The 24,117-nt window shown below is 30.6% G+C and overlaps 1 protein-coding gene across 1 annotated transcript in view; it reads left to right on the top strand.

The window, feature by feature from the left end:
• Positions 1–1,728: 1,728 nt before the first annotated feature.
• The window catches only part of LOC123011190 (homeobox protein Hox-A4), a 26,158-nt gene continuing 3,769 nt past the window's right edge, over positions 1,729–24,117 (top strand). Inside the window, exon 1 of the mRNA XM_044408522.1 lies at positions 1,729–2,388. Coding sequence (XP_044264457.1) covers positions 1,926–2,388 — 463 coding nt within the window. The 5' untranslated portion in view covers positions 1,729–1,925. The remainder of the gene's footprint in view (positions 2,389–24,117) is intronic.

Below are 24,117 nucleotides of genomic sequence, written 5' to 3' on the forward strand. Positions count from 1 at the left end.
TCTATTTATTGTTGTATAGGTATGTTTTTTTATAATTATTCAATAAAGGTACAAAAACTTTGCCAATAGAAACCACAAATAACCTTAGATCCAGTTTCGATTCAGAATACTCTTTAGAAGAGGAAACAATAATAGCCTGCAGAAGAAAAAAACATGTAAAATTATTTTGCAACAGAAATAAATAGGGTCAAAGTGTAAATTTCGAAACTCTTATAGATAGAAACTTTTATACATTTTTTCCATGTTTATAGTATCTTATGTTACTTGAGCGCTAGTTTTGAAACAGCCTGTATGCAAACGTTTTATTATTATTAGATGTGCAAGGGATTTTCGTAAGTAGCAAGTTTTTTGTAGACTTTGCAATGATAAAAAATTACAGTTTCAATTCAATAATTATTAACGACGCATTTCTTTAGTGGCCAAGTCATAAAAATCTGCTTCTCGTATAGTTTCTAGTCAAATTATTATTATACTCATTTTTGGATTTTTTTTAGTAATTTTAATTCATTGAAGAAAGAATGATGATCAAAAACACAATTAAACCCGTTCATCGTTTCCATACCAAGAGGATCCAATAAGAAGATAAGAAAAAACTAAAAAACAACCAAGGTTAATCTCAGTAATAAGAGAACAATTCACTATTTACTTATTTTATAATTGGAATCGCAATGAAAAATTAATTAATTAATTATACCTCGTGGAATACAGAGTTGTTTATCTAAGAAGGTATTTTTTTTTATTTTTGTACATATTTTGGATGTAAATAAACTAATTGATTAGTGAATAGGTAAAAGTTGTTTCATCAATTTGGAATAAACTTGAATAATTTGGCCAATGCTTTAACTAAGTATCAGTCATATCAAATTGTTAATAAATATTTTTCATTAATTTGGATCGTTTCTTAATAATTTGTGTGAAATTGAAATAAAAGCAATTTAAAAAAATGCTTGTAAATTTTTCTAATTGTGATCAGTAATGAAAATAAGTATCTATTGTTAATATATCTTGAATTATGAAAATGTTTCTAGCTATCAGTAGGTATGTGTTTTGTAATAAACTTGAGTATTACACAACATTCGAACAGATTGCAAATTCCATATAATTCCTCCATGTATTTTTTTCAGTTATTTTCGTCTCGTTATTAACATTAAATACCCGCGGTTGTTAGATTAACCCATTTTTTTTTGCAATATGGTAAGTATATAAATCAGTGTAGTAATTTTCCGAATATATCCACCAACATCTAATCAGTCCAAATGTCAGACCAGGCTATAAGTCCCCTGCATATGTCGAACAATTTTTCCCCTCAAAGTCGTTATAACTCATCAGTTTTATCGACAGAGAAAATAACTTTCCAACACATTCGGCCTTACAATAAAGGCCGAAAAAACAAGCTACAATTAACCTAAATCGAAACAACTTGCAAAAACCACAAAAATAAATTACCTCTCACCGAAATATATCCCGAATCGGGTGCGATTCTGTCATTTTCAAAGAAACCTCGATCGGAAGGACCAATTCACAAAGCTGAAAATCCTCTGAAAGAGGCATGGTGGTTGCCACGCAACTACGGGGGTTAAAAGGCGGAGCTTCAAACTTTCAGTCCAATGAGAGTTCGTTGTTTCCGCGCACTGCTCGAGTGTGTGTAATGTATCGTCTAATGTCGCTGTAATGCATGATATTATTAGGATAATACATTTCAAATCGGTTAGTCTATGTACAGCTTGGCTGGGGCGAAGTTGGCGTTGGAAACGATTGTCATTTCGAAGCCTCCTTTGATGTGTCTGTTTACCATCACTCCTTGATCATGGGTGATCATTTTACGCTTACCTAATGCATTTCGAAAATTTGAATTAGCAGTGCGTGTCACAGTGGCTGTGTATATAATTTCTCTTAATTATATTAAAAAAAAAACAACAAAGACTATGGCGCAATATGAAGAATCCCATCTCGTGCACCACCAAGACTCTTATCAATCTAAACCCTTGAACATGGACACGAAAATTCAAGAAAATAAGGGTTCTTTCTGTATAGACGCTCTTCTTTCACGTAGTGATGACCGTCCGACGTCTCCCGATACCTCCCGAAGTATATCGCCGACATCTACAAGAAGTCGAAGTCCTCCGATATCACCAGGAAGCGAAGAAGTGCCCCAAACCGCTTTTGTGCCAAGACCTGGACTTTTAAACCACATTTATCCCAATAGCAGCAATTTTTACGGTTACCAAGCTCAACCTCAAGCTTCAGCTTTTCATAGTTTAGACGGTGCAATGATTCAAAAGGTCCAATTGCCCGTTAATCATCACAATCATAATCAGTTGCATCAGATGCAGTTGGAGTGGTTGGCAAGGACTGGCATGTTTTACCCCAGATTGCCGGATTTAGCAGGTAGGGTTGGTTACTCTTACTATAACTATTAAACATTGAAATAATTATTTATCTACTTTCCACAAAAATGCAATAACAAGTACTTTCACGCATCACTATGCTTTATTGTTGACCGGTTATATGGTCATAATAAAATAGTAAGAAATAGGTATAGATCCTTTTTAAAATTCGCGATGTGTAAAATTCGTAAAAAAATCGAAGAAAAAATCTTTGGCTGATGAGTTGATGTTACTTCTCACCGTGCACTACTGAATTTGCAGCTTTTTTATTATTTTTTAACCAATGTACTCGTATCATTGAATGCAGCAAAAGCTAATTTTAATATTTATAAGTATATACCTACCGAGTGACTGTAAATGACTGTAACTTTTGTCGGCACATTGAAAAGAATCTTTATCACTGATAAAAAAGGCTAAGAATAAATATGTAAACTATGGCTGAGGAAGCATCTCTTTTAAAATTTAAAACTACCTTTCTGAGCAATAATTTTTTAACTGTAATTTTGAATTTGACTAATGTAAATAAAACAAATCTTTTTTATTTGTATTATAAAAAGTGATCATGGAATAACTGAAACAAAAATGCATTCCAGTTAACAATTGCAAACCAAGGGATAGAATTAACAATTTTTATAGTCACACTGACTTATACCCAACACGTGTAATGTCGAAGGTAATAATGCAAGTGATATAAAATTATTTTCTCCCGTGGTTTATATATTATTTTTTTCAGTACGGATTTAAGATATCTATGAAAACCAAGTTTTGGGGTAAGAAAAAATAAATATTTAATTTAATATGCAAAATAATTTATTAAATTATACCGGGTGTTCGGTCTCAAACCCAAACAAAGGAATTTAACATGGTAATGTTTACTTTTGCTGATTCCTGCTCGCCAGTGCAAGGCACAAGTAAGGCAATAGAACCTATAGAAATATAAAATTATTGACGATTCTAAAAATAAGAATAAAAATGGTATTTTTACAATACAATATTTATTTTACAATTTTCAAATTTATCAATACATAAAATAACTATGCGGTATTAGAATGATACTTGTCAAAAACGCTGAAGTTTTTTTTACAAATTAATTTAGAGTTAAATTACTATAAAAATAAATAATTACTTTAATAAAGAAAGGGTTTTCATGGTGAAAATGTTTTATTGCGTGTCCGCAATTGTACATAATTTTAATAGGTAAATAAAAGTATTGTGTAAATACCTATTTTGAGACTGTACTCCCTGGCAGCTAACATACAAAATTTTTTTCGTGTTAGTGATGGCTATTTTAACAGCATTATTTAAACATCTAAACAGATGGTTTCTACTCTTTATTTGTATAATTTAAAAACTATAACATTTTGAAATAAATAAATCGTCATGTAGGTAAATATTCTGATTAACGCTTTAATACAGTGAAGAAGTTTTCCTAAAATGTGACAGACGGCCTGAATATTAAAATATTACCTACATATCTGTAACTTCCTGAAGTTATTATGTTTTTGGCTGTCATAAAATTTTAAGGACTGCTGTAAAGAATTTTAGAAACTCAAAATCGCACAATGTAACAAAATTAGAGAAAAGCCTTGGTTTCTTGATGTGAGGCTTTTTATTCTTTTTAATTTCTAATACAATCATAAATAAACAAGGAATTGTAAGTCATTTTATTATACAGGGTGTTTATGTTCTTGAATTTGAAAATTGACCTGGTAGGTAGAAAAGTACAGAAACAGGGTAACCGAATAAAAACCTCCCAGAATTGTTATCATTAAGAATGTTATTTAACTCCAAAATATTGTACAAGGTTTGGGGATCATTGGATTATTTATTTGTTAAAACAAAATTTTATTATTGCAACAAATAAGAAAATCGTATTTAAGCGAAATGTTACTTCATAGTTTTGACACTGTTATCATTGATTTGCTTTTGGCTGAGTTTTTATCAAAATTCGAAGATCTTCTGTTTAATCACTTCCAACGAAATGGTTTACTATGCATAAGTTTGATTTGTTTTTCTTGTTTTTTTTTAATGATTCTAATACCCATTGTTGCAACCGAAGCAGCAGTTCTCAAACAAATAACATAAAATGAATTAGGAGTATTTTTTTCATAACGTGAATTTTTATGTTAAGTAGCGTATTAGTTTTCTTCTACCGTGCATATAATCTCCTTTAAATTTCAACCTCAAGACCGTAAACACCCTGTATTATGTATGTATGTAGAACAGAGTTAAATAACACGAAATATAAAGTAAAGGTAGAAAACAAATAACAAACGCTTGATTTGCTAATTATAAGTAAAATAACTAAAATAGAAACATAATAATATATTTGCTATGATAGGTAGATTAAGAAAATAAAAATTATTCGATCGATTAGAAGCTAATCAATCACATAATTTGAAATGTCAGATTATATGGCAATTATGGCGTATAAATTTCTCGACCTAAATAGATGGATATTTTCCTTGATTAGATCTGATTTTAGTTTATATTTTTATTAACAATTATTTTGCAGTTTTGCAGTAACATAATCTTTTTGGTGAACACCGAGGTGAATAAATACTACGTAAAAAGACATCAATCATATACTTATGACTGCCAAATTGCATTACCTATTACCTATTAAGATTATATTTTTATCATAAACATTGATAGTGAAACATATCTTTTTAAACATAGGTTGGTACTTATTTTAGATTTAATTTTTTTTGTATACAGGGTGCGCCAGAACGCGCGCCCCCGAGAAAAGTGCCATGTAAGTTATGAAGTTATAGAATTTAAATTTTGCACATTGACTGAAATAACTTTCCAAGTTTTTTTTACTACAAGCTATTAGAAGCAGAAACAAGAAAGCTATGTCCTAAATTGTTACTCTGTTTATTGTTATTTGTGGCTTTTATTGACAAAACTTTTGTACCTTCACTAAATAATTATAAGAAAACATATAGAGTATATCTCTGGATTGGGTTTACAAGAGGAAAAAAAAATTTATCTTTGATTTTACGTCAAAATTGCAAAGAAAAAAAGTTTTTTCTTCACTTGAAACCAGCAAATCTGTAATTAAAACTTCATTATTCTAACTCAGTAGAAAGAAAAGTAAATTTTTTTCTTGATTTTTTACTTAGAATAACTTTTCTCTGCTTTTGGAGTCCTATCACATTGGCGGTTTTATTATTTTGACAATGATGTCACTTTGACAAATGAGTTTACGCAAATTAAATAACAAAAATGTTTGTGAAAAACATAATTTTAATAAACAGCCACTCAAAAAAGGTAAAAACCAACGTCATTTTTAACAAGAACAATCATCATTTAATTAATAAATTATATATCAAAGTGATATATAGTTGTCAAATAATTAAAACCGCCAATGTGATAAGACTTAAATAGCAGAGAAAAATTATTCTAAGTCAAAATTAAGAGAAAAATGAACTTTTCTTTCTACTGAGTTAGAATAATAAAGTTTTAATTATAGATGTGCTGGTTTCAAGTAAAGCAAAACTTTTTTCCTTTGCAGTTTTGGAGTAAAATCAAAGATATTTTTTTTCCTCTTGTAAACTCAATCCGGGGACAAACTGTATACAAGATCATCAGTATCATTAAGTAGACATAAAAAATGTCAAATGTCAAAAGTTTATGACAGATAAAAATTTTTGAACATTGTTTTCATGTTCCTAGTATCTTATCTTACTTGAATTTTTTTTTGTTTCGCGAATTCTGACACACCCTGTATATTCGAAGCTCTGGAAGCTATAGAGTTTTGCTATAGTCTAGTAATTTCTTGACAAAAGTCAAAAGAAAAAAGCAAATAATGGTTTCGGCTTGAGTCAACAAAACGAATAAACCAAATAACTCATCAACCTCGATCCATAATCGTCTAATACGCTTTCAGAGGCTGAAAAACAAATTTAATCCATCTGAGATTTCATTTCCCGCTGAAGTAAATTAAACCTCCCGAAAATTACCCTCAAGGCACACCATTACCGTTAAAACCTTCAACCCTTAGTAAAATTGCTGCGATTACTTTTGTCACCAACTTGATTTCTCACCTCACATTGATTGACAAGAGATTATCAAATTCCAACGGATAACCGATAATAGACTATTGATTGATTAACACTTAATTCGACTAAGATTTGTTTGTCTTTATCTGAAAAATTTACGAAATTTCTGATATCGATCTCTTGAAACTGAGTGTATTTCCGTTGCTAATTACTAATCTTTAATTCAAATCGCGTCGTGCGCTGAAAACAAAGCACAAATTTTCGTCAAGTAATCAAGTTAACTCCGAACTAAAGGAATAAAGACGCAGCGGAACAAAACATTGACAACACATTGTGAACAGATCCCCGGAAAGGGATCTCCCAAATCAAGTTAGCTAATTGCAAGGGCAGAACGAAGCAGCGGTGCTAAAATTCGATAGAAAGAGAAGGATTTGACGGGAAACAGAGGGAGAAAATTAAGAAAAATTTCACAGAAATGCATAGATAATAACAATTTTATTATGCACTCTTTACTTTTTATCGAAACATTAGAATAACAAGAAAAGTTGTTGAATTTCTTTCATAGCTTTAATTATTTTGCTTACTAAAAAATACTATTAAAATTAATTAAATTCTCTGTCAATTCGAAAAAAAATGTTTTTGTTAAACTTAATTTTTGGTGGATTTACTTTAAACACATTTAAATAGGTTCAGATTTAGGGATTTGAAATCACTGATTTCTTCTTTATTTTTTTTCTCGAGCTTAACGTTTACACAGGTCTTTATGTATCCTGAAACTTTTCCTCTCTGAAATCCACTTAATCCTTCAAAATCCTGTTTATTTTCCACCTCCTCCTCTTCGGATCGGTTTTTGTTGTCTTGAGGATACTTCTTAGCCTTGTTGTCAAGTCTTGAAATCGATGTTGATGTTGATGGCACGTTTTTTGAAAGTTATGCGGTGGGTGGAGTGTGCGAGCGAGAGGAGGATCCCGGAGTTTTCCGGTTAGTTTAGCAACGTAACAGAGACGCCCGGACCTAATGTAGTGCTGATCATGTTAGAATGTGTTTACAAGCCCAATTTACAATCGTCGTCCTCGCCTTGCGACGGCTCGTCAGCGGGTTTGTTTGTCTTACCAATAAGATGACGCATACTCTGATGGCGGCAGAAGGAACACAGAACCATTGCTGGAAGCTGGAAGGTCACTTTTTGTATAATCAAGGAGGCGATGGCGGGGATTGTTTGTTGCAGCCAGAAAGCAGCATTCGTGTATTTATTCGCATATTTTACCTAAATTTTAAACAAATCTATTCGGAATGATTTATTTCTCAAATGACTTGAACATTAATAACACAATTCCTTTTTTCTATAATTTCTCTTAAGAGAGTCATAATTTTGCACTTTTTGTAGAAACAAAAAAAATCTACATTCAAACTTTGCATCGTAGGCCAAGACAATTGTTTATACAGAAATGATAAGATCAAAATTCAAAAAAAAATTCCAGACATACTCATTTGGAACACGTGCAGATAGAACTACTGCGAAAATGTATAGCATTTGATGATTGTAAGTAATTGTTAAAAATCGTTGAACTTAAAAAAAAGATAAAAAAGAAACAGCGAAAAAAAAAGACAGGTGTATAAACAGTGATTGAAAAGATCGGACTACTGCTTATGTGGGTGATAGAAAATGATAATAAAAGTGTAGAATGCCAAAAAAGCTTTTATTACAATCTTACAGTAATATGTCGATTACTATCTTTTTAAAGGTTGGGAAACACATCATTAAATCCCATGAGGATTAATAATATTACTTCTCTTGGGCAGTAATATGCAGGATAGCCAACCTTAATATTACAAAAATACCAGGAATTTTTTCTTTCAAATTGTCAATTTACGCATAATATTTTGCTAAATTATTATTCAATTGCTTTTGTAGCAGTTTCTCTTACTTCTAGGGGAGTACTCGTGCACTATTTCAACGATTTTAAATCAAATTAACACATTATTTCAATAATTTCACCTTTAGACCTTAACTTTGTTAGAATTTTATTTTATTCAAATTTTTGACTGAAAATAATGTGATTGTGAATAAAATCTTATAAAATAGCGAAAATGCAATCCTTCTGTTTACTCTTGCAAACTTAATGTTCAAATGATATTTTAAAAGTCCATTATACACGTTGAATTCTAAAAAACAAACCAAGTCATAACTCCATTATTTTTAAAAACATGACTAAAGTTGCAGAGTTTACTCATCTATTTATATTGATCGAGCGTTTATTTCAAAAAATTGCTCACAATTAACTATTCAACTTTGAACAAAAAAGTATTGTTATATCTTTAAAAATAATAATGAAGTTATGGGTGGGGCGCTTTGTTTGTAATCCAGCCTCACTTGAGAAATGTGAGCAACGAAATTTTGTTTCAGAGTTGGCCTTGGCAGAGAGAAATAGACATACAGGGTGCACCAGAACTCGCGCTCCAGAGAAAAATGCCAAAAAATGTTAAAAAATTCTATCTATAAAAATTTCGAAGTTATGAGAGTTTAAATTTTGCACTTTGACTCTATTTATTTCTGTTGGAAAAGCAATTTTCCAAGATTTTTGCTACAGGCAATTAGAAGAGAAAACAAGGAAGCTGTATCCCGAATTGTAACTTTGTTTAAAGTTATTTGTGACTTTTATTGGCAAAATTTTTATACATTTACAAAATAATTATAAAAAAACATATACAAGATTATCAGTATCATTAAATAGTCATATAAATGTCAAATGTCAAATGTCAAAAAATAAATGTCAAAATTTATTGACAGAGAATTTTTTAAACATTTTTTTTATGTTTCTGGTATCTTATCTTACTTGAAATTTGTTTCTGGGGTGCAAGTTTTGACACCCTGTATAAGTCATGTGTAATTTTAATCCTTTTAAAATTTCAACTGTCACTTTTTTACACACATTACTTTTCTAAAACAATTCTTTAAAGATCGCATTATTAGTTAAATACAGAGACAATTTGGCCTCTGATGTCATGCGATATTACCCCCTGTGACTTTTTTATGGTCAGATTTGAAAAACACAATTTTTGTTGCTGGTCTAGGTAATCTTCAACTACAACAACAAATTATTATTGACACAATTAAGGAAATAAATTACGAGATCTAATCTAAAAAGTACCAAAGAAAGTGAATTGCTTAAAATTTATTATTACTAACTGCGAGTAGTTCAATTACTCAAAATGAATAGAAGACATACGTGAAAACTTCCAAGGCCCTCCTTGAATCAAACTTCTGTTGCTCACATGATATTTAATATCAAAATTATATAAATAATAATAATTTATTTTTGGAAAAAATAGATAAGTTTTAAAAAATTTAAAAAGTTGATCATAACAATCAAAAATCAATAAATTATAAATTTTTCAAACTTTTTGCTTGCTTGGTTATAACAAGACCAAACCAGAATAAATAAAATTAGTAAGCAATGTAAAAATCTCTGCAAGAGTCACATGGTAAATTATATCATTTTATTTTAAGTTATTCAGTGTAATTATTATTGCCTTCTTTTTTGACGTTCTTGTATTAATAAAATATTGTAATAGAAGTGTTTGTGTTGGTATCAGGTAGTTATCAGAAATTGGGTCCTATTTTATGTCGAAACATTTAACTTGAGATAAAAAACATATCTTAATTGAACTTAATTGCGTTAAAAAATTCAATTCGCTTCAATTCAATCACGATTCGAAAAGTTGAATTTAAAAACTTTTTTAAGCGTCAACTTCGAAATTTATTTTAGGACTGCGGCATATTCGTTTCGATTTAAGTGTCTTGTGAACGAGGCTTGTGATGGCGGTGAGGGCCGATCCGGAGCCGGAACGAGCGTCGCGTTCATTGTTAGCTGTAATTTGATTACACTTCATCAAGAGTGCGCTGTTTTCAGCAATGCCGCTTAGATGAGCTGCAATTTGCATTTAATTATCACATATAATGCGCATTAAACGGCCCGTGTGCTAGCAGTTCGCGTAACCGTGAAATCGGACCTCGACGAGGATTTGAATTTGTAATTTTCATCGTTATACTGTCATACAGATTTCGGGCAAAACGCCTTTGTAACCACCTCTCCCAAAAATTACACAATTCAAGAGAGGGAAAACAAACTAAAAATGCATAAAATTCTATAATCAAAATGGCAATAATACAGGGTGTTTCACATAATTTTACGAGGCCTGCGCCTGTAAGATGCAATCAATAATCACAGGGCGACAAAAAAAAAGTTATGTCGTGACAACTTGACAAATTATATATCTAATTAATTATATTATATATATTATATATTTGTTCGTCTCAGTGAGACAAATCAAGTGCACTAAAAAAAATTTTAAAAGTCCACACACTTTGAATTAAATAATTTTTTTATAATTTAAATACTTTAACTTTAAAAAATCATTACTCAATAACTATTAGGCCGATTTCCTTAAAATAAAGACCGTTCTAAAGGGATGGCCTTGCCCTTTAGAATGATATGAAATTTGAAATTGAATTTTGTCAAACTTTTCTTCGTACAGTGTTCGAAGAAGTTCGAAGTAAAACGAAATAATCTGAGAAAAACCCTACGAGTACATTTTTTTTTCTTCATTACCATCGTGTAGAGCATCTCTTTGTTAGTTGTAATCCAAATTTTCTAAAGAATATACCGAGTAGTTTTCATGATATAATTTTAGTTAAGGTTTGCTAATCAAGCATTGCTCCATATAGGAGAAATACATGTTAATCTTACTTAAAATTTCATTTTTATAAAGGTATTTGTTTTAAGACTCTTCTTTTGCTTAAAAATGGTCAACTGCACCTTTTTTGTTCTAATTAGAATAAACAAAAACTGTTTGTTTATTTAAAACAAATAAAGAGTACCTGCGTACTAATTAAAGCAAATAAACAGTTTTTATTGTTGTAAAAATGACCACTGATCATTAAGCAAAGAGGATCTAGAAGTTTAAGGCACTAGTCTTAAATATAAGGGCAAATATTTTTCAAATCAAATCACTTTATATCCAGATTCTGACTTGTTCACTTTGTTCTAGCTTTCTGAACTTTTGTTTTGAAAATGTTCTGAGCAAATGCTTTCTCATCACTTTCAAGTGATGTTATATGCAATAAGTCACCTGATTTATTTTGTTGGTACGATTAGTTTCAGTTAGCTTGTAGGTAGTAGTTGTTGTGATAAGAGTTGCACACGAAGCAACTGACTTATTGCATTCAACATTAGTAGAAAGTGATGAGAAAGCATTTACTGAGAACATTTTCAAAAAAAAGTTCTGAAAGACAGAATAAAGTGAACAAGTTGGAATCTGAATGGAAAGTGATTTAATTTGAAAAAGATTTGTTCTTAAATTTAAAGCTACTGCTTTAATCTTCTAGACGCTTTTTGCTCAATGATCAGTGATCATTTTTAGAACAAAAAAACTCTTTATTTGCTTTAATTAGTACGCAGATACTCTTTGTTTATTTTAAGTAAAGAAACTGTGTTTGTTTATTATAATTAGAACAAAGAAAGAGCAATTGACCTTTTTAAGCAAAAGAAAAGTCTTAAAACAAATACTTTTATAAAAATGCAATTTTAAGTAAGATTAACATGCATTTCTCCTGTATGGAGCAATGCTTGATTAGCAAACCTTAACTTCAAAAAATCATATCTTAAAAACTACTCGGTATATTATTTTAAAAATTTGGATTCTTACTAATAAAAAGATGCTCTACACGATGGTGACGAAAAAAAAATTTACTCGTAGGGTTTTTCTTAGATTACTTCGATTTACTTCGAACTTCTTCGAACACTGTTCGAAGAAAAGTTTGCTAATATTCAACTTCAAATTGCATATCATTTTAAAGGGCCATCTCTTTAGAATGGTCTTTGTTTGAAGAAAATCGGCTTAATAGTTATGGAGTAATGATTTTTTAAAGTTAAAGTATTTAAATCATTTAAATTAGAAAAAAATTATTTAGTTCAAAGTGTGTGGACTTTTTTTTTAGTGTATTTGATTTGTCATACTGAGGCGAACAAAATGATATAAAATTTGTCAAGTTGTCACGACATGACTTTTTTTGCATATTTGGATACGAACTCGATTACAAATTTTGAAAAATTGAATAATCTTCTCTAGTTTGTTACAACGTTTTTAGTTAATAAGTGATTAAGATAGATAAACTAGAATCATAATCATGCCGTCTCTTGATAGAACAAATAATAATTGTTTCTGAAAAACTGCAGTTTATGACTTTTAATGAAACAGTGATTAGTTTGACAACTACTCTCATGGGTTTCCAAAAATTAAATAGTTAGAAGTGTATTTTTTGTATCCAGTGTTTTGTGACTTTTGTATATTTGGGTGCGTACATTAGGCGCAAGCCTCGTAAAGTTGTGTGAAACACCCTGTATAATAATCGAACACATAGTAGAACGTATTCCATATCTGGTGGCGAACTGACAGTGACAGAAAAGACACTTGGAGTGCGCCCACTTGCTTAAGATAAAAAAATACATGGGCGTACTTTTTTTCTTTAAAAATTTTGAAGACAAAGATTGTTAGGAATATCAGTTTTGAAAATTCTTTTCATGCGTTAACAATTTAATAATTTGTTCATTATTCTTCATCTTATGTACGAGAACCTACTTATTATATTTTTTTAAAGAATAACAGTGGTTTTGAATTATTATTTCATACGACGCCTATGAACAATATTTTTTTTAATAGTAAACATATGTTTAGTGTCAAAATTCAGTCATTTTTGACAACGTCAGTTCGCCACCAGATTTGGAACAAGCTATAAGTAGTTTTATATATGTGGATAAATATTTTTAAAGAAAAGTATATATCATTCTAACCATCACTTGATATCAAATCCGGAAAAAGAAACGTGATAGTGAACGGTGTACAAACATACTGTGCAAAGATAAATATGGGTAAAGATTCAGTTTCTTAGAAACTAACTCTTTGAAAACGGTTTGTTACAATTTAAGTTGGCGTGAAATAATGTTGCCATTTATGCAACGAAAATATACTTAATAATATCTAATTAAGCACTCTTAACTCGTATTACTAAATATAAATTGCTTTACGGCGGTGTTATAAGCGCAAAACGTGTTGATATAGAATTAATTAAAAATAATCTAGCATGTGCAAGCATTTCATTTATTAGAAATCGGTAATATAAATAATACAAATATTTGATTACAGATGAAACCCGCCAAATTATGGTGCCTATAATCGTCGTAATTTTATATTAAATTTTGAATCATATCACCATATGTCTTGGATTGAGATAATAATTCAGAAATAGTGTGTCATTATCTTCAAACGAGCTTTAGTTATCGACATAATTGAAATAGGGCTTAATAAATGGGTTTAATTATGATAAGTTCACAATAAAATTGGATTAAATACAGATAAGCACAATCAACCTTTAGATTTTTATTAATTTTGATTTCATGCAAAAATCATTATTATTTGTCGTCCATAAATATTTACAGTTCGATTGCACTTTTTCCATCCGATTGAAAAATTCTTTCCGAGTTATAAACCACCACGGGGGCACTAAACACAACTCCATCACGCTCTAAAATCAATTAATCATAATAGAATTACCGCTGCTGTCAAATAACGTATTGAAAATTCACACACCCCGTAGTGATAATAAATAAATTGGTACAAGTTGAAAATAAACAAAGTGATGATGGGGTGGCAGGACGACAGATGGCCACCTGCTAATATAACTTGTATAAATACAGGGTGATTCTAAATAGGGCCAAATATCAACAATCCATTGAATTATAATAGGCCGGCCGTGAAATATATGACACCTAATGGGATCAATTGAGAGCACGATGAGGGGCTTTCGTCCATTATCATTAAACTTTGTTTACAGTTATCCTGCGCTTTGAATCATGAAATTACGTCCTGACATTACAATTATTAGAACTGTTAACTATAAGCAATGAAAAGGGCACTAATGCTTAGGTTTAACACACTGTTGCACAACTTTTATCAAAAAAGTGGTACAATTGTTCCAACAAAAATATCTACAAAGTGATCCTGCTAAGATGCCAATAACATACAGGATGTTTCAGAATTAGCGCCCCAGAGAAAAATGCCAAGTAAGATAAGGTACCAGGAACATGGAAAAAATGTTTAAAAAAGTCTATTTGCCAAAAAATTTTGGCATTAATTTTTTGATATTTGTCATTTTTTATGTCTATTTAGTGTTACTAATTATTTTGTATTTTGTATGTTTTTCGATAATTATTTAGTAAAGTAACAAAAATTTTGCCAATAAAAGCCACAAATAACGTTAATCAGAGTTACAATTTAGGACACAGCTTCCTTCTTTCTTCTTCTAATAGCTTGTAGCAAAAAAAACTTTGAAAATTATTTTTACAACAGAAATAAATAGCTTCAAAGTGCAAATAATTTCGAAACTTGTAGATAGAATTTTTTCTTGGTATCTTACCTTACTCATGACATTTTTCTCTATGGCGCAAGTTTTGTAGACTCACTTCAAAAATAACTACTGAAAGCTATACCTATTGTTTTTATAATTATTAATTATAATATTAATTATTAATTATAATAATTTTTTAATAATTTACTATTTTTCCATGATCTAAGTTACATGTTTATTATTGTTTACATTTTTTGAATAAAAAAAACTGTCATAATGGAGAAACATTTGTAAATAATGTATTGGAAACAGATTTAAACTACTATCACTCACTTGATTTTTAGAACCATTATTTAGTTAGGTACTCTCAAAAATGCAAACAAAGTTTTTGTACAAATTTTTTGGTAAATTTAGCTCTTCAAGCATGCAATTTTGATATTAATTTTTTTCTTAATTCAGAAAAGTAATTTTATTAATTAACAGTAATGAAAAAAATTAACATATTAAAAAAATGGAACTAAAAACAAAAACGTGTCAAAAATCATAATTTATTGACCTATGGCTATATACAGCGAGATCAAAAAGTCTGTCTATCAAGCAAGCGTCGAAATTTAAAACGTATGTCTATGGAAGATAAAATGTCACAATGACAACTGAAAAATGACAAAATAATTTTTATGTACATTATAACAGGAAACCGTGGTGAACGATTTTTATGAATAAATACTAACAAAATCTCATTTTAGGATATTTTGAGACGTTTCATAGAATAATTTAATTTAATTAGATTAATGTTTTACTTTTTATAATATAATTTTTGACATTTAGATAACATACGAACTTTTTGATCACACTGTAGCTATAAAGAAAACAGATATCAATGGTATTAAACATTTCAGAATTGAGTGCAGGAATCCAATACAAAGACTTTAACCGATTTTCAGACGCAACCCAAAATACACTGTGACAGACAACTTGGCTTTTATTATGTTTGAAAAATTTAGGTCATTAAGTTTAAATCAAAGTAGTTGTTGATATGTTATTTATAAAATTTGTCAGTGTCATCAATTTTTTCCCTCTAATTCAAAATGTGCTTAAACGAGAAAAAAACTGGCATGCTCTTAGCATATGATGAATGTTATAGCTGAATATGTACCGTCACCGTAGGGCGCCATTATGTAAAAACTGTCAAAGCTATCACAGGTATCTTCTCTATATCTTTGAAGAATTTCAAACAGTACATCAATTAAAGCATAGTGTTATATGAGAATACATTTTGGGTTGCATCTGAAAATATGTTGGGTTTTTATTAAGTAGGTACACAAAATAAATAAAAATTATGGAACCAAACGATTTTTGTTTAAACTATTTACTTTTTGAGAAAACCAATTGATGAATGATAAACTACTAAAAAATGTGACGTTTTATCAAATATAAAATTATTCGAAATTTGCTTTTATTTTTGAGTTCAGCACAATTTTTTATTTTTTAAATGGCAACCGACTATAAAACTTTTTTTTACAAAGGCTATTATTCAAGGATTACAACATTCAATTTTTATTGAAAATTTTTTACATTAATTTCCATTTTGACAAAAAAGTCGTATAACTCAAAAACAAAACAAAATATCATTCCAAAACACAATCACACTGTACATAACGCTTTATTAATTTCTATTTTCTGATTTAAAAAAACGTGCTTAGTTCCATACTTTTTATTCACCCTGTATATTCACTTTCTAGATACGGTAATTCACCGTATCTACCGTTGTATATTATTTGTACTATTTTTATTTATATTTTGAAAAAAAAATCATAAAAAAGCAAAATCTGTTATGCGAATAATAATAATAATTAATCAATGTGTCTATTAAAATAGATAAATTTGTAATTGACTGACTGTGACCACATTTTTATGGGACTGTGATAACCTTTTTGCTCTTGATTTTACTCTGAAACTCTAGCTGTAACTTCAAGTGTTACTCTTATAAATAAATATTTGTGCTTTTAATTTGCTACTAATATTTTCTATAGGTATACCCTTACAACTTTACATTATTATTAGACTCTGATAAATCTAAGGTGTACCTACAACAGCTACATATTTAACCTTAAAACTTTTAAGTTCTAGGCTACCTTGTATTTAAGTGAACCACTAAGTAAATGGAATATTTACATGAGCAATATACAAAAAAATTGCTAGAAACTGTCATTAGTGGTTCGTCTCATCCACAGTGGAGGAGAGATAGACACATCAGATTTCTTTATATTATTTGTTAAAAATAACGTGACTTTTGTTTTGTTACGTTACTAAGTAGTCTTATTAAAGGCATAGTAAATGACGTAAATACTTCGACCCACCCTTGAAGCCACATCCACCCCAAGGTGAAAATTTTAAATGTCACCACTCTACTTGTGATACATTGTTGGAAAGCTTATAACAAGCGTTTTTTAAAAATGTCATACAACAGCCTATTTGGTAAAGCCGTTTTTCCAATTATTCAAAAACGAAGACTTGAAATTTTCATTTTTTATCATAATCAAGGGGTCATTTGTCATTTTGATTCCCCCTAGGAACCACCAAAACGGTTTTTAGTGATTCTTAATAACTTTTTCAGTTGAGAGATATTGCCGATTGCAAGTTTTAAAATTGACACAGTGTATGGGTCGCAATCGAGGTCGTAATAGTACTGGTTTGATTTTTTTTGTGAATCTGACGACACTTTTAAGAAGTATGGAAGGTTAAATGATGCCTTTTATAAATCAGTCGCAGATACCTGTCTAAACTAATTTGCATTTTTTGCTCGAGTACACGTCTGAAATCGTCTCGCAAGTCCGATTGAGCGCCCTAATGCCGGCAATTTATAAGCATTGAGCGCTCGCATATCGCCATATATCAGGAAGCAATCGGCCGAATCGCAGGAGGGCTTTAAAACATTCTGATGATCGTTTCGGTCTGATTTACAGCTGAAATTCCACGTTTCAGAGCCATTATCCATGGTATTATCCTTAACTTGTTTTATGTTTGTTGGAAGAAAACGTTCCGAGGAATTATTGCTCCGGTGAAATATCGCTCGGCCGCAATTAGTGCCGACTGGAAAATGAAGCTGAAGATCCTTCCTAGCCAGGGCCGGTTCCTTGTTTATTTAATTATTCATAGTACTGGCCTCCTAATTTGTCAGCATATTGCGTATAAAACCTGTGGCCAGAAGGGCCGTATGTTTGCAGTGTATTTATCACTGGAACCCCTGATTGTGCCATTGTCATGATAATTTAATATCGTAATACATTTAACGACACCCTAATTTCACCCCACGAGATGCGGCATTAAGACTATGGGGTTGGAGGTGACGGTGGTGGTGCCGATTTTATGGCTGATTGGACGCGCTTAACGGACTCTTGTTTTGTTTATTGGCATAAAAAGAGCTCGGGGACTCTTTGGCTCAAACCCAGAGTGGCCTGATGCTTGCACATTTATTATTACTAAAAGAGCCACTTTACTCCATAAGAGCCTCTTTACTCTCAACAGTACTCAGATTCAGTTCAGGCTAGTTATTGTAACAAATGTGCTAAATATTTTATAATTAATTCGGCATACGGGTTAAAACATTAGTGGAATTCTGATTTAATGTTATTAATTTTAATTTTTCTCCATATACAATGTGTCCCCAGATAGATGAAACGACTCTTGTAAACAATAAAAAATCTTGATTTAAGTTTTAATTTTTTGGGGATTAGCCTTGCTTGGTTAAAGACTAATTTCTAACATAAGTTGAATTTTGAAAAATTAAAAAAGTATCAAGGAATTTTCAAAAAAAATTTTTTGTATATAGTAAAGTATTTTTTGTGCCAAATACGTCAAAAAGTTATTGAGAAAAGTTGTTTAAAGTCAACATCTAGGCCCCTATACCAAATTTCAAAATCTTTGGCTAACTATGATCAATATCGTAATAATAAAGGTTTATATTTTTTTATTATTTCCAGTATTTCCCTCGCAGAATCTAAGCCAATTAGGTAAATCTTTCAAATTTTTGAGATTCATCCAATCAGATTCAAATTAGCCGATAATTCAGCACGTGTGCAAATTATCAATAAGCAAAAATTTGAAAGGTTAGATTGACCTAATTTTTTTCTTTTACCACATTTTTTTTTTAATTTCTCTCTTAGTGCACTGGACTCGTTTGTAACTATGTAAACGGTAGTTTCCAATTCAGTATCCTAAAAAGAACCTTTACCTTTAAAATTGAGCTAATGCGAACCTCTTGGATTTATTTATCAGTCAGATTATCTATTAAAAGTACAATAAAAGATTAAAAATCTTTCAAAAATTTAGTTAATTTGGAGTAGCTAAAAGCAGTTCTTCAATAAGAATAATTTAAAATTCTTTCTTTGATTAAATAAATAGATTATCCAAGCTAGATATGGGATTGGTTATACAGGGTCCGGAAAAAACGTTGAAAAATTTCGATGGTGGTTGTTCCCTAAATCAAAATAAAAAAAATTCTTATGAACTTAATGTTTTTAAAACACCAAATAAATGAATCTGAATCTGAAATCCAGAAATGTTTTCTGAGGTTGCTAGAGACCCCTGAAAATGACGTGCAAAAGGCTTATTTAATTATCTTAGCCACTGTGGATATAAATTTACAAAAGTTTGCATCTGGAGTAATAATATTTTGGCTACGGAGAACTACATACAATTATAGGAGACGAAATGAGATACAAAATTGCTTGATTTTTTGGACCCAAAAAAAGTAGTACGGCGGTGTAAAAATGAGGGCGCTTAGAGCGTTTTACCACCTCAGTTTCAAATCGTTTTCAATTAATTTAAATTCAACCAGTTTACTAATTGATTGGAAAAAATGCAAAAATGTTGAGCTTTATATTCTTAATAAGCTGTGAAAAACAAACGACAAAATTTTTTATGAAAAATATGAGAAAAAAAATATTTAAAATTTAAATTTTGTGCTCCGTTTCATGTTTTTCAAAATGCTGCGAATACGGTTAAAGATACAAGAAAAATGTAAGAAAGAAAGTTGTAGAAAATAAAATTTTCTAGTAAAAAGTCCGCGACACCATACCTCTATCTTTAATGGTTAAGCTTCAAATACGTCCAAAGCCGCTCAAGCGACGGATTCGTTTCATTTTTACTGGTGATTGAGTGCCGGGGGAACACGGACTTTTTTGTAGCAAATTTTATTCTCTACAATTTTGTTTCTTACATTCTTACACTTTTTTGTATCTTTAATAATATTCTTAGCATTCTTAAAAATATTGAACGAAAAGCAAACTGATAATTTATAATTTATTTTTAATACTGTTTTCAATATTTTTGAGAACGCTGCGAATACGGTTGAAGATACAAAAAAAGTGTAAAGAACAAAGTTATAGAGAATTAAATTTCCTACCCGAGACCACATCTCTATCTTCAACTGTTTAGGTTTAAATTATTTTTTTGTCTCCTGACCACCGGTAAAAATGAGCCGTAGGTATTTGTCGCTTGAGTGTCTTTGAACGCCTTTAAACCATTAAAGATAGAGGAATCATCTCGCGGACTTTTTCTTGAAAATTTTATTCTCTACAACTTTCTTTTTATTTTTTTCTTGTATCTTTAACCGCATACGTAGCAAATATGAGACGAGGCGCAAATTGCTAAATGTTTGATTTTTTTTTAAATATAGTTTTCAATAAAAATTTTGCATTACCTTTATCTCTTATTATTGAGAATTTAATGCTCTATCTGTCTATATTTTTTTTATATGCGTTTTGCTCACCGTTATATAAATACAGCGATTTTTTTTTATTTCATTGCTCTTAAAATTTCAACGAGAAAGAAACAACTGCGCTATCTGGACTCGCTAACGGAACTATCAAGAAGGAAACGTTTTCTTTTTACATCGTGTCGTGTCATAGTCTTTAGGTATCCGTAATTTTGGCGCTAAATCTAGTGGTGAAACCAAAAAATGTGTACTTTAATTAGACGAGTGGAGACACTATGATCAATTAATTTAAGACGTACAATTTTGTTTTGCAGGAAGTTTTTTTATTGGCTTTTTATATTTACTGGCTAATTTTCTTCAAAAAATTTCTCTTATTTTTGTATGACGCACCGTTTTTGAGAAAAGCGAGTTTTTGTCTTAACCGTGCAACGAATTTAATTCCAAAAAGCAACCCATGCACTGAGTTTTTTCATATGTGGTCGAGTTATTGCTCTAACTCCCTTTTAGGAAGCAATGGTGATGGGTCCCCAGAAACTTTTTTCTTATACTAACCTAAGGAATCACCCCCAGAAATCTTTTAACGTTTTTTCCGGACATCCTGTTTTATATTTTTTTATTATCTTGAATCGTTTTTTTTTTGCTTCATTTGGCAACCGGGACTAAAGTTTCTCGTAGAATTGTCAAAGCGTGATGTATTTGCAAAAAAACTTTAAAACACCGCAGCTGAAATTTTAGAATAAGACAACTATAAAAATTATTACAATAAATAATTGTGGTTTGTATTTATAGTTAGTAACTTAAATTATTTATATAATTTATACACAGGGTTTCACATAATTTTACGAGGCCTGCGCATGTAAGATGGAATCAATAGATACATATACCGATAAGAATTTGATTACAAATTTTGAAAAATTTGATAATCTTCTCTAGCTTGTTCAACATTTTAAAAATTACAACATTTTTAGTTAGTTAGTGATTAAGGTAGATAAACTAGAATCAAATTAATGCGATCTCTTGATAGAACAAATGGTAATTGTTTCTGAAAAACTGCAGTTTATGACTTTTAATGAAACAGTGATTCATAACAACTACTGTCATGGGTTTCCAAAAATTATATTTATTTATTGTAAGAGTGTGTTAGGTAGCGTTTTATCCACGTAAGAATATTTAACCCCGCGAGAACGTCAGTTCGAGCGGTTAATTTTCTTAAGTGGATAAAACGCGACTAACACACGACTGCAATATAACGTTTTATCCACAATCACAAGCCCAAATTATTCCAAACTTAATTAAAAATTAAACTGACATTTAAACGTCAAGCCAAATGTGCTTTCGGTTAAATGTAGTAAGCTGTTACGCGGTGCGCTGGTTACTAACTGTGGAATAAAGTTACTTTACTCCACTAATGGATAAAGTGGTACTTTATACGCATCTAAAGTGTGAAATAAAATCTCTTTATAGAGTGATTGAGAATAAAATAATTAAAGTGGTGTATCTTTTGTATCTAGTGTTTTGTGAATTTTGTATATTTAGTGCTTACAATTTTGGCCACATAAATCTCGTACAATCTCATTTTGACATCACGTCAAATTTTTCGAATAGTGTTTGTTGTAAAGCAAACTTTGATATAAAAAACATGAATTTTCATAAATCAAACGATCAAATTTTATTGAGATTTCGAAAAGATCTCTACAATATTGTTATAAACTATTGTCTTCTTCTCTAGAAGAAATTCTGGTCAAGCCTGTCCCTTGTTTTCGGATTATGGTTCCTTCATTTTGCCACCATTTCTTGACGTTCAGTACAGTAGCTTTATTTATGTGCAATTATTCTGCTCTTTGTCTAGTGTATAACCACTTTCTAATTTTGCTATAATTCTTACCTATTTATCAACTTGCAAAAGTTTTCTTGCCAATTGCTCAAATACAAGGTGATTCACGAGGAATAGTGAGCCTGACCAAATTCTCGATGCAACCACCATTACTCTTCGCAAGTTATTTTGCGACAACTGTAATGTTGGTTGCATCGAAAATTTGGTCAGGCTCATTATTCATCGTGAATCACTCTGTATAATTAATAAACTTCACTTTGACATATTAAATTATAAATTACAACAAAACAAAAATTTAAATGACATTTTGTACGAGATTTATGTGGCCAAAACTGTACATTAGACGCAAGCCTCGTAATGTTGTGTGAAACACCCTGTATAAAAATGCAAAATTATTTATAAATTTTCTTCTAAAAAAGGTACAGAAAATTGTGCACAGTTTCAACGAAAATTAAGATTTTTTACAAATCGTCTATAGCTTTGAATTAACAGATTGGAGTTAACTACTCTTTTTATTTATTCAACAAATTTAACATTAAAAGGCAGAACCCGCAAAAAGTGTGGTCCTGCTGAAACACATCGGCATGCAAACGTCCTGAATGTTTAGATGGGACACATTATCCAAGTTAATGACAGCAATTAAAGTAATTTATCGGAGAGCACTTGCCGTCAACACGAGCAAATTGAAAGGGGTTGCTGGCCGCTTTCATCGACTCAACCCATGTGGTTAACTGGGATTTTCTCCGCTTAATTTATACCGTACGTAACGCCACATGTGTTATTTGCTTCGACGATATGTCACGGCCTTTCTGATGGTTCAGTTTTATGGGCAGGGCCACCATGTTTGTTTTGGAAATTAGCATCCCCCTACTTTAACGCTTTGCTGATTTTTGATATAAGTAATTCTAATGCTTTTTGCGAGATTAGAAGGGGCGGATTCAGCCAATTTCTACAAGCCGCACACATCCACCTGATCAACATTACAAAACGAAAATAGATTATGTAATCTGCTTCCACTTCGTTTGCAATTGTTATTAAAACAGCTATAAAAGACGAACAACTCGATGACTTTCAGCTGTTAAACTTTATAGCAGATAATGGAATTGCATTGTACCGACTCTAAATCAACTTAAGGGTGCCTTGAATCCTATTCACATGATATTTCAGAATTACACCAAAATCGGACGAAAGCAACGCAATTTCCATAAAACATTGCTCGAATGCTAGTCACAATATACATAATGCAGTTGTACAAATGATGTAATACATTTCATTCATGCAACTGTTAATTTTTCTGTTGGTAAATAAATATTTAATATCTTGCAAATTAATGGGGCTTGAAAAAGAATTCTCTAATTCTGAGTGTGACGATAACGAAATTAAAACATTTGGTAACTAATGTAGGGAAACTTTTATATATGAGTTAAAAAAAAACAAATACATTATACACGGTGTTCCGTTTTTATTGTTAATATTTGAACAGGTAAAAGAATATTCAATTTTAAGACAAAAGTTTCCTATAAACATGTAGCAAAACATGTTTTGTAAAGGAGCTACACCCTCATAAAGGGGTGCGTTTTTAATGGGGTTGTATCGAAAAAACGAGAAAACTTTTTTTTGTAAAAAACTATGGAATTTAAAATTTTGCTGCTGAAAGTGGCAAGAACCTTCAGCCAAAATATTTAAGAGTTTTTTATCCTAACCCCCATTTTTAACTTAATTTGCTAATTTTTTGGCCCATTTGAGTGAAATTTTACTTGAAAAAG

The sequence above is a fragment of the Tribolium madens genome, unplaced genomic scaffold (assembly GCF_015345945.1).
Source record: "Tribolium madens isolate multiple individuals breed KSU strain unplaced genomic scaffold, Tmad_KSU_1.1 Scaffold_91;HRSCAF=231;Tcas5.2_LG7, whole genome shotgun sequence".
Classification (NCBI taxonomy): domain Eukaryota; kingdom Metazoa; phylum Arthropoda; class Insecta; order Coleoptera; family Tenebrionidae; genus Tribolium; species Tribolium madens.